Source organism: Lissotriton helveticus, chromosome 8, assembly GCF_964261635.1.
Source record: "Lissotriton helveticus chromosome 8, aLisHel1.1, whole genome shotgun sequence".
Lineage (NCBI taxonomy): Eukaryota > Metazoa > Chordata > Amphibia > Caudata > Salamandridae > Lissotriton > Lissotriton helveticus.
In genome coordinates this window covers 476057244-476074740 of record NC_136069.1, presented here as the reverse complement: position 1 = coordinate 476074740, position 17497 = coordinate 476057244, and the positions used below count along the sequence as shown (strand labels likewise).

The following is a 17497-nucleotide window of genomic DNA, read 5'->3' as shown; positions in this document are numbered from 1 at the left end:
AAAAGTCTGTTGTAGCAGTGACACACTTTAATGACCCCAGGACATCACACTTGCGACAAAACAGATTCATGAATTTCCAATTGCGGTCTGGCAGGAAAATCGGGATATTAATGCCTGTGACAAAGAGGATTCGTTGAGCTCCGCCCTTCGCTTCCACTCGTGTGATGCTTTTATATTTCCTGCACTGACTGGTGTGTAATAATTAACAGTTGCGCCTGCCTCCTCCCGCAACCTGTTTTTTAAGGTTACATCACAACTCCAGCCGGCTTAAAGGCAGTGGATCGAAATTTAATCTGTCAAATGGACTGTTCCCGGAGCCAATGAGAGGGTTCCTTGCTGTGCTGTGCATCTGCTGGTACCCAAGGTAATGTATACAACCAGTGCGGCTAAGCCACGGGAGGGAGCGGGGGGATGGGGTGGGGAGGGGTGGGGAGTGGGGTCACTGGGGGCCGGTGCGCTGTCATTGTCTCGCGGGCTGCATTTACACATAGCCTAAAGCCAAGGGATTATTGTCCCCCACCGTTATCAATAATAAGTCGGGGGAAAACGAGGCCAACAGAGCGGATGACGATATTGGACAAGATCACACAGCGCGTCAAATAGAGAAATGGTATCGTCCAGTCAGTTGAGCTACTAACCCTATCTTTAATTCAACCCTCTGCCCTCCCTGCTCTAATACCGCCTTTGAAACACCGACAGACCTCCATTCTTACCACTTGCATATGTGTGTTTATTGCTAACATTTATAATTGTGCATTGTTTTGTCGTTTATGATTTTTAAATCATATGTGCGTATAAGGGTGTCGCGAGTTTTTTTTTTATTGAGCACTAAAGCCTTTTAGGGAGGGTCTTCGGTGTGTGTGTTTTGCTGCGCTGGCAGGTTTGGTGTTGTTAACCCCCTCACACGTGGAAGCTTACACTGCAGAGATGAAACTATTCGCTGGCTGTTTTCATTCAACCCGCTCCCTCCCGGAACCGCCTCCATTAGGAATGCGCACGAGCCCATGCGTCCAACTAGGAAAACAAGCACCGTTCGATCAGAGATGTATTATATTTGAAATGTTAGAATGTATGCAGGGGGCTCGTTGCATACATCGCACTCTCGCACGACAATTGTGCGTTTGCGTTTGCACTGACCGACCACTGGAAAGGCACAAGCCACCGGTGCAAAATCACAGTTCTGAACCTGTCAGTAGGTGCAAATGTGGTTCCAAATTCGACGTTTAGTGTAAATGCATGCAAAGTGACCAATTACATTTCCGATACAGACGTGAACAATACAGTGCTAACAATCCCTTCATCCACTTGAGAAAAAAAACCTGTACGTGACAGTTTTGCTGTATAGGAAAATGTTTTTTTTAAGGCATGAAATAAAACTGTTACAGAGTAAATTTGACTTTTCTGGAAACGTGTAGTAGAATGTGTTATCATTAAACGTGATTAATTAAAAGATGAAATGCTGTTAGCCTTTGTAGTACATTGGAGCTTCTCAAAACATGAACACTGACTCAACCAATTCACTCAGACTTGTGAAATAATTTAACAGTTTATGAGGCCGCTCTACAACATTCCATATAAATATCCCACTTGATAAAATGCTTCAGGTATGCTGATGGATTATTATCTGGGTGAGACACGGAGAAGGTGTTTAACTACCAATTTAATCATGCCCCCAGCATGCATACCCCCTTTCTCTTTTAGTGGTACGGTATTTATTTTATTTGACTTTAGTATTTCTCATTATTTTACGGCACGTCAATGTCCAAATATGTTTCCTACAAATGTATTCTCCTTACTTGCAGCCCTGAGCGCAAAAACATCCTGAAACATTCCAACCCATTAGGGCCTGGCACGAGACTCAGGGGCGTTGTATCTCCACAGCAACAGGTCATGCATGTGCTTAGGTGAACATTGTTCTACACCCAGGGCTGGGTGGGTTGAGGGTTCTTGGGTCCAGTCGCCCACAGCCCGCCAGGTGGCTTCCTGTGACCCACATGACACTCCTTATGCGGAAGAAGAGTAACTTCTGTTTTTTTATATTCTGTCAGGAAAACGCCACAGGCTCGATTCTCACCCCGTCCAGAAGAATGCTGACTGGAGAGTTTTGAGAAGGGTGGCTGACCCCGAGTCCTATCTGCACACTTCACACGGCCACGCCAGGCCAGCTGGGGAGGAGCCGGCCACACACTCAGAAATGACCACGATGGACTGCTTCACACACAGCAACCTGCAGCAGTGGAAGAAGGACCTGGCCTTAGACGCACATGAAAACCACCACATGGCCAGGCAGGGGCCTCTGCTGGCCTCTATCTCACACCAAACGGTGGCCCTGAAAACCCTCCGGCATCTGCAGCAGAAGAAGGGCCTGAGCCCCGAAGGCTCCAGTGTGCCTGCAGGGACCCTGGATGGTGGAGGTACCCCTCATACGCATCAAGATGGAGGTGACACGTCACGCGTGGCCTGTGACACGGGCTGCAGGGTTGCCAGGGCGGAGAGTGACCCAGAGCAGCAGTGCAGCTCCAGGACAACCGAGAGGAGCGCAGAGGGGCGTCTGCGTCCCACCGCGCACTCCGGCCGCCAGAGGGCGCTCGCTGCCCGGCGCTCGGCTCAACCGGCTGCATCTCACCTGTCCGGCTCCGGCCGTGTGACCCGGACCCTGGCAGAGAGGGCCTCGGACAACAGACTGTCCAGGGTGACGGACTTAACCTCCCAGCTGCTGTCAGTGGAGCAATGTTTGCTGACCCCACTGGCGGAGAACCAGCCCCTCGGCGTTCATCTGAAGGTAGGCGCCGCTGTCACCTGATGTCACCTTGCTTCTTGGTTTGTGAAAGTTGGCCACTTAAGCACTACGCAGCCTGTAAGGCGCTAGCTTGCAACCAATGTGCGGGCATTGCAGAACACCCTCTTGGAACTCAGTGCTTTTTTTGAAGTGCACTACATCACAGACCACAACACACTATGTCACAGTTTGGTGATAGGGTTGGATTTTGGAAACTCGGGTAGGATTTCAGAATGCGTTAATGATTTCACACGTTTTTGAGATATTTATCAATACTTCGCGATATTTTCTTGGGGGTCTACTTAACAAACTGTTGTCAAACACTCTCATAAGTATGGATTCTGTCTTTCTTTGGGCAGACGTGTTTTTTTTAATTCATTTTTAGAACACTAGCGGGGATCTGGGTGTTAAGAACTGGAAACTAGTAAACATTCCCCTTGGGATAAACAGGCATGTTCCCCTGCCGAGTGCACATTTGCATGAATTTCCGATTCCGACATTTGTTGTTGTTGTATCAACTTTATTTCGGCTAATACAGCCATAAAAGCAGGGAGTACAAAAAGAAAAACATTTGCAACAATTATCTACAATGTATTATAGCAGCAATTAGTAGCAGCGATTAATCACAGGTTCAGATTACAATAGATGAAAAAGGGGGCAGTCAACAATTAATTCATAACAGGATTTTGCAATACCATATTAAAAACACGATCTCATTCAATAATTTATATAAAACAAAAGTTATTTATACTAAAAGCCAGATTTAAAACCTTTAAAACACATTAAAACACATTAAGAGTATAAACCCAGTCCTATCTATGATGAATTGTGTAGAGTAGAGGAAGCTACGGTCCCCAATGTTACATTACAGCTTGTAACCAAGCCGTTTTCTAGTTAAATACACATTGAATAGAAACCTACTTATGCAAAACACTATCAGTTGAGAGGAGTTAGACTTAATTATACGTTCTGCTTCTTTATAGGATCTAACCCCCATGTTTTTACAGAGGGGTCTGATCCAACGGTCTCTGGGTAACTTATAGACCGGGCAAAAGAACATTAGATGGACATCATCTTCCTTTGCATTTTGAGAGCAGAGAGTACAAAAACCACTATCATTTTTGCCCCCCCACCAACAAGTATTTGCATTCGTCTGGAGCACCCCATATCTGAATTGCAAATATAGTGTTTTCGCTAATGGTGGTCCTATCTCGTCCATAAAAGATTCAAATCCAGCGTTGTCCTTTACATTCAGGAATTTCTGAGTTAGTGTACCAATGGATGAACTATGAAGTAGCTCACCATTCACATACGACCAAAAAGCGGACTTTAGAAGTTTTTTGCATGGGGGTGTCTTATTTTGAGGCTCTTCCCAATAATGGGATAGCCCCAACCTAGTGCACCAAAGAGAAATATGTTTTAACCATGCAATTTTCTTGTACTCATCAATCTGAATGACTTCTAACAGGCCACTTTTGTAATTACTCAACTCCGGAGTAATCCAAAGCCTTACCCAGTACAACAAGGGCCTTAAGATAGCATGATAATCGGTCCGTTTAAGGTCAATATCCAGAAACACTGGAACTAAAGGAGTTCTAGTTGGAATTTTTAACACCCTGCGTATGAAGTGATTCTCTTCCCGTTCAAAATTGCTTTTGCAACAATGCCCCCAAACCTCAGCACCATAAAGGGCCGCTGATTGGGCCTTTGCCTTAAATACTTCAAGTGCCGGCGTAAATGCTTTGGAATGACTTGCACCGTGCACTTTTAGTATAGGCATCAAATTTTGTTTAAAGGACAATCTACTTTTTACAAGATGCTCCTTCCACGAAAGGGCACTGTCCAGCATAATACCCAGGTAATTAAAACTCTCCACATACTCCAATTTTTGATAATTTAATGCCAAATTTTTCCTGAAGGACTTTTGTAGGTTTATGTACATATATTTAGTTTTGGACGAGTTTATTTCTAACCCCTTCTCGACACAGTATCCATAGAATTTATTCACGACATTTTGGAGACCCTTTGGACTCTGGGAGATGAGGATTGTATCGTCGGCAAAAAGAAGTGCCGTAATTGCCTCGTCTCCCAGCTTCGGGGAGTCGTGAACACAGTCTCTCAAATATGCAGGTATGTCATTAACATATAATGAGAAAAGTGTGGGCGCCAGCACACAGCCTTGGCGTACGCCACGATTCACAGGGATGGGCTTGGATACTTCACCTCCCATCCCCCATCTGACTTTGGCATAGTTCCCTGTGTGTCGTTTAATAAGTTCTTGAAGTAACTCGCCGGGGACCCCCATATTTTTTAATGTGCACCACAGAAGATTACGTGGGACGAGGTCGAAAGCGGCCCTCAAGTCTATAAATGCCACATACAGACTCCCCTTTCTTATGTTAACATATTTCCAACAAAGGCACGTGAATCTAAATACTTGATCCACCATTCTGATTTTTGACCTAAACCTTGCTTGGTATTTGGTCAATGTCTGGGTCTCCTCAATCCAATTTAAAAGTCTATTTAAAATATGTCTGGCAAAAACCTTCTGTAAAAGATCAATTTAACTAATTGGGCGATAATTGCCCGGATCATAACGATCCCCTTTTTTAAAAATGGTAACAATTTCTGCCCCTTTCCAGCTATCAGGGATCGGTGTACCAGCCACTATGGAATTACATAAAAAATTAATATAAGGACCCCATACTTCAACGTCATGCTTTAGTAAGTCACCGGGGATCTTATCAGGTCCTGGGGCTTTACCTGCTTTAATTGCCTGTAATGCCTGCATAGTCTCCTCTAAACTAAAACATAAAGGGACACTGCTCAATGCTAGGTTGCTCTCTTGAACTTGTGGGGGCAACTCTTCTTCACCATATGAATAGAGCTTAGTAAAATGGTCGCACCAAGTTTTCTCGTCTAAGTAAATATCCTTTGGTGATCCACCCTTTCTATTCCCCTTCGATATTATGCTCCAAAAGGTACTCTGATCTCTCAGTTTAGCTGCAGTTAAGAGATCATCCCATAGTGCATCATCCCACGCTTTTTTTGCCTGAGACAGGGTTTTGTTATATGCATACCTACTTTCTCTTATGCAATATGTTTTTTTAGTTTTAACAGCCTGAATCAAGTGGGTCTTCGCTAAACGGCATTCTTTGTTGTACCAGGGATTAACTAGCTCTAAATGATTATCATTTAGGTTCTTATCCCTTTTACAGATTTTACTCAAAAAGGGAGTTAAAGCATCTACCAGTTGATAATGTAAATCTAACACACCATGAGTGCCTAATTAGGGCTTCTGGTAAGATGCAATGGTATCAGAAAAGGCATTATAAATATTTAGCATCGTGGAGTCCTTAGCCAGGATATAAGGCCATCTCAAGGCGCGTCTATTATTTGATACTTGCAGTTCCCCGGAAGAGTCAATCAATACGATCTCTTCAGCAGATTTAGATTTAAAAGGTTGGGGGTTTAACCATAGTTGAAGTGGTAAATGGTCGCTCTCTGTCCTGGTATCTATTTTAAAACCAATAGCTAGGTACCAGAGACTCAGAGAGACCAATATAAAATCTATGTGTGACTTACAGTTACCTTTTGAAAAGGTTGGGGCTGCTGGTCTATCAGCCTGAAAACGGCCATTGCATGCCCTTAAGTCATGCCCCACAGTCAGCTGTAAAATTTGAGTTGCTGCTACAGTGCATTTAGCTAACCCTATGGAGTCCAAAATCGGGATATCATTTGCTATATCCTGATCGTCAAGTAGGTTATCAAGGCCCAACATTGGTTCATATTTACTGATTTGATTCTGACATTTATCTTGGCTCTGGTGTTTCTAATCTAAGCGGGTGTGCCGAGTGCAGAGGCCTAGGCCTATTCTGATGTGAGGACCTGTCCTATGACCATGATGGATGCACAAAGGGTGCTCTCATTATGGTCAGTGTACGACTATCTCTGTCCTGGGCATAAGGCAAAGGCGGTAGTGGCATGGTAACATGTTTATAGAAAAGATCAGTAGTGTGGGCAGACTTCTTTGTCTGTGTCACAGGAAATGAGACCTTCTGACCTACTTCGTTCTGGTGTTATGTGTAGGCATGCTCAGACCCCCACACTGGCATCCCTTGTAGATGTTGAGTGCATATCCTTGTGTAGTGCGTGTAACGCATGTGTAGTGTATGGGAGTGTGAGCCTGAGTAATGGTGGCCAGTGGTATCCATTTTGGATGCCCCTGGCCTGACATAGCACACAATGGAGGGTGAGGCAGACAGACAGTGGAAGTGCGTTGACTGCATTCCTGTAGCTGGAGGTTGGAGAATCAGTCGCTCAAGTGAGGAGGATGGAGGCAGGGCTACCTTTAGACATTTCAAGAGGCCTTTTGTTAGCACAGAGCTGCTGATTGGTCTTCCTGAGCACTGTCATTTGATTGATGGGTGAGGTGAGGCGGGGGACTACAGTTTCTCCTGTGTGAGAGGATGACGTTTTTAGGTGAGAACTGCTCTTTTGTCTGTCCCTGAATCCTCCTTCGGTTGAAGGTGCAGAAATCTTAACCTCATTATGCCTCTGATATGGGTGCTTCTAGATGGAGACAGTCCCAGTGGTCCCCGCTGTGAGAAGCATCAGTCTACTCAAAGGCTGTGTCTGGAGAGCAGCCTGAAATGGACACTTGAAAGAGGAAGCACCCCAAATGGATTCTGCAGTTTGAGACAGTGGATCCACACCCCCTGTTGTGGATCCAGTTGTGTATGAAAGTGGGACCCAAACCACCCCACTATTTACCATTTCCAAGTCATTTATAACCATTGCAACAAAGTGGTCCATGGAGTTTTCAAAGGACTGTTGTGCAACCATGGCTGGTATCTGCCTGACAGCCTGTCTCTCAGAGGTTAGGGGCTATCACCTGAAGTCTGCACTTTCTACTGGAGGCAGTGTGGATCTACCTGAAGCACCTAGAAGTCTTCCTGCCTGCTGAGAGAGGCATAGAGAAAGTCTGTCTTGGAGACTCCTTTGGTCTCTCTCACTGGTACCTGGCCAGAGCTGCAACTTCCTTGATCATAGTACCACCGTACAGGATCGGCAACTGTCTTGATCATCGTAGGCTTGGAATGGGCCTGCCACTACAATGATCATCAAATGACCAGATGGGGATTGCAACCACTGTGATTATTGTAGGCATGGGCTGCAACTATTGTGATTATTGTAGGCCCAATCATGACCAGAACTGCTATGTCCACTGTTGGCTCTGTCTGGGCTGCGACTGTCCTGGACCTAGGCAGGTCCACATAGTGGCAACCATCTACGACTTCTGAGGCTAGATCTGCACATCTGCTCTCAAGACTCTGAGGCTGGGTAGACTCGCATATGAACGAGGCTCACACCCGGCTTCCCTCGTCGCCGAGCACACTTGCTGCTCACCATGGCCTCCATATGAGATGCACAGGAGGGTCGTTCAAACCATAAATGCTGAGGACTGAATCATGCCTACCTAATACACCGAGGAGATAGGGCTTGAAACTGAGAGCTCATGTGACTGTGAGAGATAAAAGGCTGCACTTGTGTTCAATTCACATGATTACCGCATTTCCCAGAAAGGGGGTGGGGGACCCACGGCCAGAACGACATCCAAGAGGGATTGGTAAAGGGATCGGGTAGGGTGTTGCACCTCAAAGAAAAAGTGTACCCATGGACTGCAACTGGTATAACAAACTGAATTGTGTAATATTTAGTGCAACTGTATATTTAAAAGTACTTTCTTTTCTCGAAAGACAAGGACTGAGCTGTACAATGGAGTTATTGTGTTGGTGAATTGTTGAGTGTTGAGCTTTATCACCCCACACAACCTCTCTGAGAAGATTGTGACTGCTCATCCCTGCTACTCTGAGAGTCAAGGGTAGAAGAGATTGTACTTGGCCCAGTGTAATGGCTGCTGTATCCTATCTGTGCTGCTGCCAAAGAAAACCCCAAAATATATCTAGTTATCTAAAAACGTTAGTAGCATAACAGTGTGTGCGCCCCTGAACGTTCAAGCCTAGGCAGGTGGATAAATAAACAACATTATTACAGATATGTGGAGGACAAGCACTTTTATGTGGAAGCAAAGAACTTTTGCCCAATCAAAACATGTATTGCTACTTCCCAACACATGAAATGTTATTACTAGCAAGACAAGACGATAAACACTTAGCATTATCCCAATAATTTACCTATCTAACACTTTAAAGTTTGTAAGGAGTAGTTCGCAATTTCCTGCCAAAGAATATAAAACTAAGATTAGGCAGATTTGAAACAGCGAAATTCTAATTTTTTATACTCACCATTCCTGTAAGGAAGTTCAAACTTTAAATAATTTGTGTTATTGTATTAACATTTGTATAGTAACATCTTCCATTAGTTTGGTGCCATTGTTTTAAGTTTAGGAGTTCGCAATTTCCTGCCCAAAAATATAAAACAAAGATCAGACACATTTCAAAGAGCGAAATTCCATTTTTTTACACTCACCATTCCTGTAAGGAAGTAGAAACTTTAAATAATTTGTGTTATTTTATTACCATTTCTATAGCACATTTGCCATTAGTTTGGCGCCATTGCACACCCCAGTGCTTTCTTAATCTAGGCACCATTTTTTTGTATTCAGTTCTAGGATTTCCATCTGTTAGTGCTGAATTACTCTGTTGTCTGTAACAAGCCAATTAAACAAAGTGATACATCGATAGAGAAAAAACACACACTCAAGGTGAAGTGTGAAGGAAAATTACAGTGTATTTTCGTAATAAATTGAAATTCCAAAACCAAAATTGTAAAAGCGTGCCTGAAACAGGAAATAAAGCTGGTATGAGCAATAGCAGGCGGTATCTGTGTACAAATTATGAAAACTGTTTAAATATTGTCGGGAATGCTCATTATGCATTCAGAGGTTGTTGTTCCTTGGGCCTGGGTGTGGTGGAGTCTAAATACGGCCGCGCCTGAAGGGTGGAAGGCACGTGGCCTCAGAAAGCACTTTGGGTGCTTATTAGCATGATGTGTCTCGCTCCCTCTTCCATTTGTTTTAGCTGATTCATACAACCAGTTTTGAAGTTACGTTTTTATTTTGTTTAATGGGTGGTGTGCTTGATATGTACCGGAAGCGATGATAAATCACATTGATTCAGTGCTTAATTTGTAAAAAAAATCTTAGGTGCCCGGGCCCTCGTCAATAGGCCACCGCAGTTTGCACCACACATTGCCACTGTACTTACACAACCACTGACCATCACACCGTTACAAGTATGACAATTTAGACTGTTTGAGGCAGCCAAAGCTTTAGGAATGGCTTGGGTAGCAGTCGCAGATATTGTTTTCAATGTATATTGAAATAACCAACAACTGTTTTTCTGCTCATCTTTAAATTGCTTAAGCAGCGCCACCGGGTGGCAGATTTCATAAGTGCAGGTTACGGCAATTAAGTACCAGCAATTGTGTTGGTGGGCACTGGAAACCACCAGCTCAAATCAAGCTCTGTGGTTAGTTCCTAAGCTGCAGGCATTATGTGTTATTTCTAGGTCTTCATGTACCAGCACAGTTGGTCTTTAGTTATTTTTTTATTGAGAGAGTCGAGGTGAGCCCCTGGGTACACTCAGTGGGGAGACTGTAGGATAATGGATGGGGACTGAGATGATAAACTATGGTAACGCTCGCACTTAGTATGTCACAGCATAAACTAGGCTACTCTTAGTAGAGAAGCTCGTGAGCTACTGGCAGTTAACTCTTCAGCTACCTGTAAGTGGCTCACCTGTGCACAGCCCAACGACTAAATTAGAAGTTTTGCTTGACTGAATTTTTATATAGGTACGAAAAAATGAAAAGCTTGTATTTTTTTAGAACTCATAAGATGGTGTTTGGAAATAAATGGCTGGTTTTCCAAAATATGTTTAAATCTGATATTTGATTGATAAGTCATGTAACTGTGTCAGATGTGGTCACTATAACAAAACACTAATGATTTTAGTCGCTCTGGATGATTTTCATTGAACATAAGTAGCTCTTGTTGAAAAAAAGGTTGCAGACCCCTGGTATAAACTCATAGGGCAGAGTGATGTCAGTCAGGATAGGGGTAGCTGGTTTGGGAGCAGATGAGGTTAATAAATGAATGTCACTGTCAGCAAAAGCAAATTCTATATATAAATAAAAATATATAAATAAATATAAACAAGGCCCAGAAAATCCAATACTTGTTTTACGTTAATTAATTCGCATTTTGCGATGCAGGGCAGGGAACGCAATTCGTTTTATTAATTTAATTGTTTACTTACCTGCAATCATCCATATTCCAGTGTTTACCACCCCCCACCCTGCCCCTCCCCTGCCCTGCCTGTCTGCCCCACCGGAACTCCCTCCACGGGCCGCGGCTATGTAGATCTAAGTATCCTCCCTGTGGTGTATGGTGTGAATCTCAGAGAGAGATATTCTGGTCCAATTTGGCAGGTAGCTCTGAAGGTAATGACCAAGAGTTTGAATAGAATTCTCTTGTGTAGCAGAAGCCAATGAAGAGTTTTCAGAGCTTCTGCTGATGATAACCTACGAGGGAGTTTAAAAACGAGTCTAGCAGCTGCATGTTGTACTACCTGTAGTCTCTTCAAAGTTGATTTATTAACCCCAGCTAGAAGGCTGTTACTGTAGTCTAGGCATGAGAGTATTAACGCCACAGCCACTGTTTTCCTTGCAGTTAATGGAATCAACTCAAATAATTTTTTCTTGGTTTTAATTAGGCCAACGCAAGTACCCACCACCTTAAGGGTATGGTCTTTGAAAGAGAGAGAGGAGACAAACCACACCCCCAGATTTTAGCCACCTCCACTGTGGCTGGGGGAGCTGCTGCCTCTTCCGGCCACCAATCCTTCGGTTGTGTCACTTTTACACCACGTAAAGTGGTACATGCCTGACACAGAGCTCTGAATCAGATTTATGAATCCACGCAAAGTCACCCTGCGTAGCTTTAAGTTGCCTCAGAAATCTTGAATAAGGCGTTGCAGTGCAAATTGCTTATCCCCCTTACTCTACACCCGCAGGCATCCTTTGGCCACTGCAGTGGGTGTTTTTAAACAACACCAGAGCAGTTTGACATTGCCCCGGATTTTCAAAATCAAGTAAACCTGTGAAAGAGCCAAATTCTTGAATTTCCTGTGGTGAGGAGTAACGAGGAAAAATATCTTTATTTCTCCCAGTTTTTTCCTCTTTCTATGTCTGCTGCTAATTGCAGCACACATAGAAAGAGGAAAATGGCTCTTAGGATTGCTTTTGTGCAAGAAGGCGCCCCTTCCTGCACAAAAACTGGCCTATAGGGCAATCATGCAGTGCCCAGTGGTATCAGTGTGTGGGCTGTTTTTTTATAAGTTGTGAGACGGCTTTATGGCCAGGTTGGCCGTTTATTTCTGTTGATTTCCCTGCCATTACCATATTTTTAGGAATTTGCTTCACTAATAGGGACATTTGTTTGGTGCCTAGGGCCTAGTTTTTGTCCCAGTCTGACCCTGTTTGCACTCCCTTTCCATGCTGTTTTTGTTACAGGTGTAAAACAGAGCCGCTTGCTGGTGAGCTTTAGTTCTTGACCCGGTAACGGCTGTTACCGGACCCGGTTGTTGGGGCGGGGGGGGGGAGAAAAAAGAAAACAAAAAAAACCCCACTTACCTGAAACGGCCAACGCTTCTCCTTCGTCCTCCGTCCCTCTGACATCTTCCTGCACTCCCGGCCAGCAGAAGAACACAACCGCCTTCCTAGCCTCCCTTTAGCCAAACACAATGCTGAAATGCAGCGTTGTGATTGGTTTGAGTGCCATGGATCAGCTCTTATACAGGGAGTGGGAAGATTTGCCTGTTACTCACCAGGCTGTGTAGTTCAGCCTGGTGGGGGACATGCAAAGTGCAAAGGACTGCTTGGGCGGCCCGAGAGGGCCGGCCAATCAACCGTGCGCACTTCAGGAGTCAAAACCACTCCTCTCCCTACTCCACCATCTCCGCCCCACCTGAGAGCCACTGAAGCATATAGGAAAAATAAAACAATATAAGCAATTGTTATTAAAATTGTATTTTTCCTTTTGTTCAGTGGAGCGACACTTCTCCACCTTAGCTGACGAGCCACAGCTGTCTTGACCTTAGAACAGTCTTGTGTTAGAATCGGCGTGATGGCGATATGTGGAAAGAGGGTGATTTGGCGAGTTATCTGAGAAGTGAGTCCTGCAGTCATTGGCGAGAGTCTGACTAAGAAGGTGGTCAGTAAGGGGTACACTTGTTAAGGTAATACGTGCTAAGCGCAAGAATGGAGATTTAAGCTGGAGCTTATAAATGTCAGACAGCTGAGAAATAATACCACCAGTGGGGGAGTGCTTGCATTTGCACCCTACTTTTAAATATGGTGCCTGAAAGGATTGGTCAGCTTGAATTGCACTGGACATTTACCGGAAAACTAATTTTACAAATATAATTATTGTCCTAGATATCTGTTTCAGAAATATGTTTTGCTGAGTAGCATGTGACAGAGTAAATAAGGACGCATGCCAAAACACTGACTATGTGTTGCTTAATCACGTTTAATAGCTTCACCACACCCTATGAGTTATTTTTAAAGTGCAGCAAGGTGGATTGAGCTTGTAGCTGTACGACCATTGCAAAAGAATTATGTAAACTTGAGGGCATTGTAATATATGGCTCATATATCTCTAAACATACTACATTGCATTTTATTGTTAATCCTGGAAGTGCTGGACTGAATTGTCAGCATTTTTCAGACTAAATAAGCATGCTTTGAAATGTTGAAGAATGTTTCTAACTGGTGATTACCTTGGGTGAAGAGACTTTATCTCTGGGAGGACAGATCTCATTGTAGAAGATTAGAAGAGGGTGCTATGTGGTGACAGAAGGACCAAGTTAGTGATTAAGTGCAAGATATAGCCATTCATTAAATAGATCAATTGATTGGTTGTGGATTAATTGTATTAATTGCTGGTTGAGCACGTGACTGACTGCAGTTGGTGTCCCCATCATTCTCTTGGGAAGTACAACACAACCCGCCTTACGCTTCAAGATGGGACCAGACCCCCTGCTTCTCTCTTTGTCTGAGGATAGAGAACCAAGCATGCATGGAAGGTTGCTGCTGCTCCTGTAGAGCAACGGCTGAGGATGGGACTAGAATGTCCATTGACCTGGTCCCTTTAAATTCTGCATGTAGTTGTCTCTCAAAATGCCTTCTCCTCTTGTGCACACTGAAGCTGGGGGTGTGAACACTGACAGCAAAATGAAAACTGCAGAACAGGCAGTGCCTTCGTACACACGTATGAAACTGCAGAAAGAGCACAGGCAGGGCCGAGGCCTGAGGTAACCCCTAGATGATGTTGCCCGCTTTCTGGACAAATGGGCTTAATTTAACTAGGTGATTGAAGCTTTGTAGAAGAATTCATACCATGGCAGGGTTGTATGACTGAGGCACGCTAATGTTGCCAGATGATCAAGGAACACATTGTGATCAACCATGTCAACTGCGGCTGAGAGATCTAGTAGGGCACAGTTGCTGCCTAAGTCGCTGGTGTTGAGTCGTTTCTTTTTCCAGTATTCATAAGCATGATTTAATTCCCTCAGAGACATCAAAATCCAGACAGAAAATCATTTAACTAGACATTGGCCTAAAGATATAGGGCGAATTTGTGGGTGAAAATATATTCTAGTGGGTTGAAAAACAAGGTCTGCTGAAGATTGGTCAATCATCAGTGGAGAAATGTGGCTCAATGGTTAGAGCGGCAGACCCTGATGCAGAGGTCTAGCCCGGGACCAGGGTTCAATTCCCCGCCTCGGCGGGTCTTGGGCTCAAAATTCCATGGACCTGATATTTCTCGCCTCGGTGCCTATTCCAATCATAGAGTCCCACTCTGCAACTCTGGGCAATAGCTTGCTTAATCTCCACAACGGCCCCCACAACGCTAAGGATGCCTGGCCTCCACCTTGGGGGTGCCCAGGAGTGGACACCTCCCAGGGAAAGCCAGGATGGGTTCCACAGCGGTATTCGTACAAGCGCCTTGAGACCCTTGCGGGTGAGTAGTGCGCTATACAAGTATCAATTTACAATTTAAACAGTGGTTCTTAAACTGGCCATCTATTCAGGGGGTTCACATCTGTTTAGAAACTAAGTAATCTTGGCAGATTAATAAAGTATATGTACATGAAAAAACATAACCTAACATTTTAAAACCCTCTGTAAATGTGAAGGAATTTGAAATTGGAGGATATCCTTAGCTTGACTCGTGGGAGCAGGAAAAGTACAGCAAACAGAATCTAGCATGGATGATTAGTGGCCCAAATTAAAGCAAAGGCAACAAAATAAGAGCATACATAGGAAGAAAAAGACAAACTGATATGCTAGAGTCTAGCACATTGCTTTACCTTTTTTAAATTAAACCTCATTTTGAGAAGCTTCAGCCTTCCCATTGAAACCAAAATTTCTAATTTTTTATTTTTATGTTGGTGAATTAAATTAGAATATTTCATAATTTGTGTCTTTTGTTGATGTATACTTGTTTCTGTATTTTTGTGTGTTCTTTTGAGGTTCAAATTGCAGAAATTGCTTCCAATAAGGTTTTATAAGGGGCAATCGAAACGAAAAGGTTAAGAACTGCCAATTTTTTATAATATTGTCAGGACCAGTAGAAGGTTTCTTTGATGATTACCTGTTTTAGAGCTTTGAGAGTGTCCACTGGGGAACGGAAGGTATTGATTAGGCTGATGACAATTCGTGCAAGCCGGCAAGACCTAAGTTGATGACTTTGTTATTGCATGTGTTCCATGACATTTTTTTAAAAGAAAGGCAGGGATGTCCTTATGTCCAGTTCATTGATAGGGATGAACTCATAGAGCATGGGGGCAGGGCTTTAAGTGGGCCGGGTCTCACAGGTGCCGAGCACCAGCAGTTTTTTAAAGGGTGCCTCAAAACGGGTCTCTATCGGGTTCTGTTTTGTGCCTGGGACAGGCAATCCGTTTTTTTCCGGACTGCAGTAACAGCTGGTACATCGATGTGGCGTGCTCACACTGCATTACACGGCATAACGTCATGCCAGGTGAGTGTTGTAGGGGAAGGGAAATCCTTTAAAGAGAGACGTTTTCTCTCTGGATTTCCCTTCTCTTTTTGAAGCTAAGGAGCAGCAACATTGTCGTGGTTTCACCAGGGCTTTAAGTGGAAGCTTTTTTAATATTATATACAAGCCATACGTGCTGCTGATTTATCTTATGCAACTAAAAATCATTGACAGCGCCAATAGTCCTGACTTGTAGGTATGATGTTACTTGTTGAATCATATATCTGGATGCAATGACAGAAACAGGTAAATACAAGTTGGGCGACACACTATGCTAAGCACAGATTTTTAGCTTACGTTTATGTAAGCCACGCCCTTAATTACACTGGACACGCCCCTTTGAGAGACCCCGCTGTTTTTTCATCCCACTTAAAGCCCTGCATGAGAGTATAGAAACTATACTGTGGGTAAAAGGAGGAAGCGGGTAGATTTGATAGGCATCTAAATTCTTCTGAATCATAGACTCAGTAGAGAAGGTTAGCACATGTATTTGAGGCTGGAGCACTCATTATTTGAAGCAGCATCTATTGAGCTTGGTTATGTTCCATCCTTACTCATGCTTGGCCCAAACTCCTACAATGGTATGGCACAGAAATGCTTCATAGTAGCTCACATTCAACCTCAAAGTGGCCAAGACCCCAAATGCATGCAGTTACAACGAGATAAACCTGGAAGGCATTTGTGGGGCCTTTTGGAGTTTTCTAAGTTGAAAATAAAGCTGGTGTGCACTACCATTTGAATTGGATATTACCAAGCTGTTTCTTTTTTCTTTTTATTACACTTTATGAGTTGCATCTTGTGACAAAATTAAGTGCAAGTGTTTACAGAAGTGCAGTTCAGTGCAATGCATATTAACAACTGTGATTCAATGAGTATTTTCAGTTAATGAAACAAACAGTATGTCATTGTCTAACAGAATTTGTTTTGTATTCTGTAGGATAGCATTGAATTTCGAAACATTTGCAGCCATATGGCTCTACAGCTGGAAGGACAAGACTTTGACAGGGATCTTATCGCTGCGCACCACTGCTTGAAGGACATAGTCATGAAGTTGATCCAGTCCCTGGCAACATTTCCTCCAGACTCTCATGACGATGCACGCTCAGCTCTGAGAGAGATCCTGCAGAACATCCCCGACATCTGACAAATGAGCATCATTTCAATGCATTTATTGTGGGCTGAGGAGACCTCCTCTACTCTTCTGACTTAGTATTATGTTTCCCAGGAGATCTGAATGAGACCCTGAAGAAAAGTTTGTTGAGTGGTGGATAGATTTCAGGCTTCCGCATAACAAACTTGCCATGCACATGATTCCTGAATCACTGCTGAAGTTGTTTGGGTGAGGCCAATGGAAGCTGATTTTAGAGAAGAACATACAGCACATGCATGTAAACAGTGGATTGATTCATAAATAATATGTAGATCCACACAAACTTTATTTTGAAGCTTTGCCACATTTTCTTCCGGTGGCAAGCGGGCAATTGATTTCTTTTGTGTTAATCAATGTGCAATACTCACACAAATCGTTATTCATTCAAGCACATCCGATTCTTCCCTGTGACCCCAATGTGAATTTTCCCTCATTATGAAAAGTGACATCACTGTAATAATTTCCACCATAAAAAGCTCTC

General features: G+C 43.6%; 1 protein-coding gene across 1 annotated transcript; it reads left to right on the top strand.

Moving 5' to 3' along the window:
* The first annotated feature begins 514 nt into the window (after nucleotides 1–514).
* DLEU7 (deleted in lymphocytic leukemia 7) lies at nucleotides 515–17010 on the top strand. Its single transcript, XM_078656029.1, has 3 exons — nucleotides 515–610; nucleotides 2049–2782; nucleotides 16804–17010. Exons 2-3 carry the CDS (start codon nucleotides 2195–2197, stop codon nucleotides 17008–17010), a joined length of 795 nt encoding a protein of 264 aa, XP_078512155.1. The 5' UTR covers nucleotides 515–610; nucleotides 2049–2194.
* Nucleotides 17011–17497: the final 487 nt, after the last annotated feature.

What these genes read in the sequence shown, in the direction of transcription:
- DLEU7 (XM_078656029.1), top strand. Translation starts at nt 2,195, where the DNA reads ATGACCACGATGGACTGCTTCACACACAGCAACCTGCAGCAGTGGAAG. An exon ending in CCCTCGGCGTTCATCTGAAG is followed by an intron (nt 2,783 to 16,803) that starts GTAGGCGCCGCT and finishes TGTATTCTGTAG; the next exon opens with GATAGCATTGAATTTCGAAA.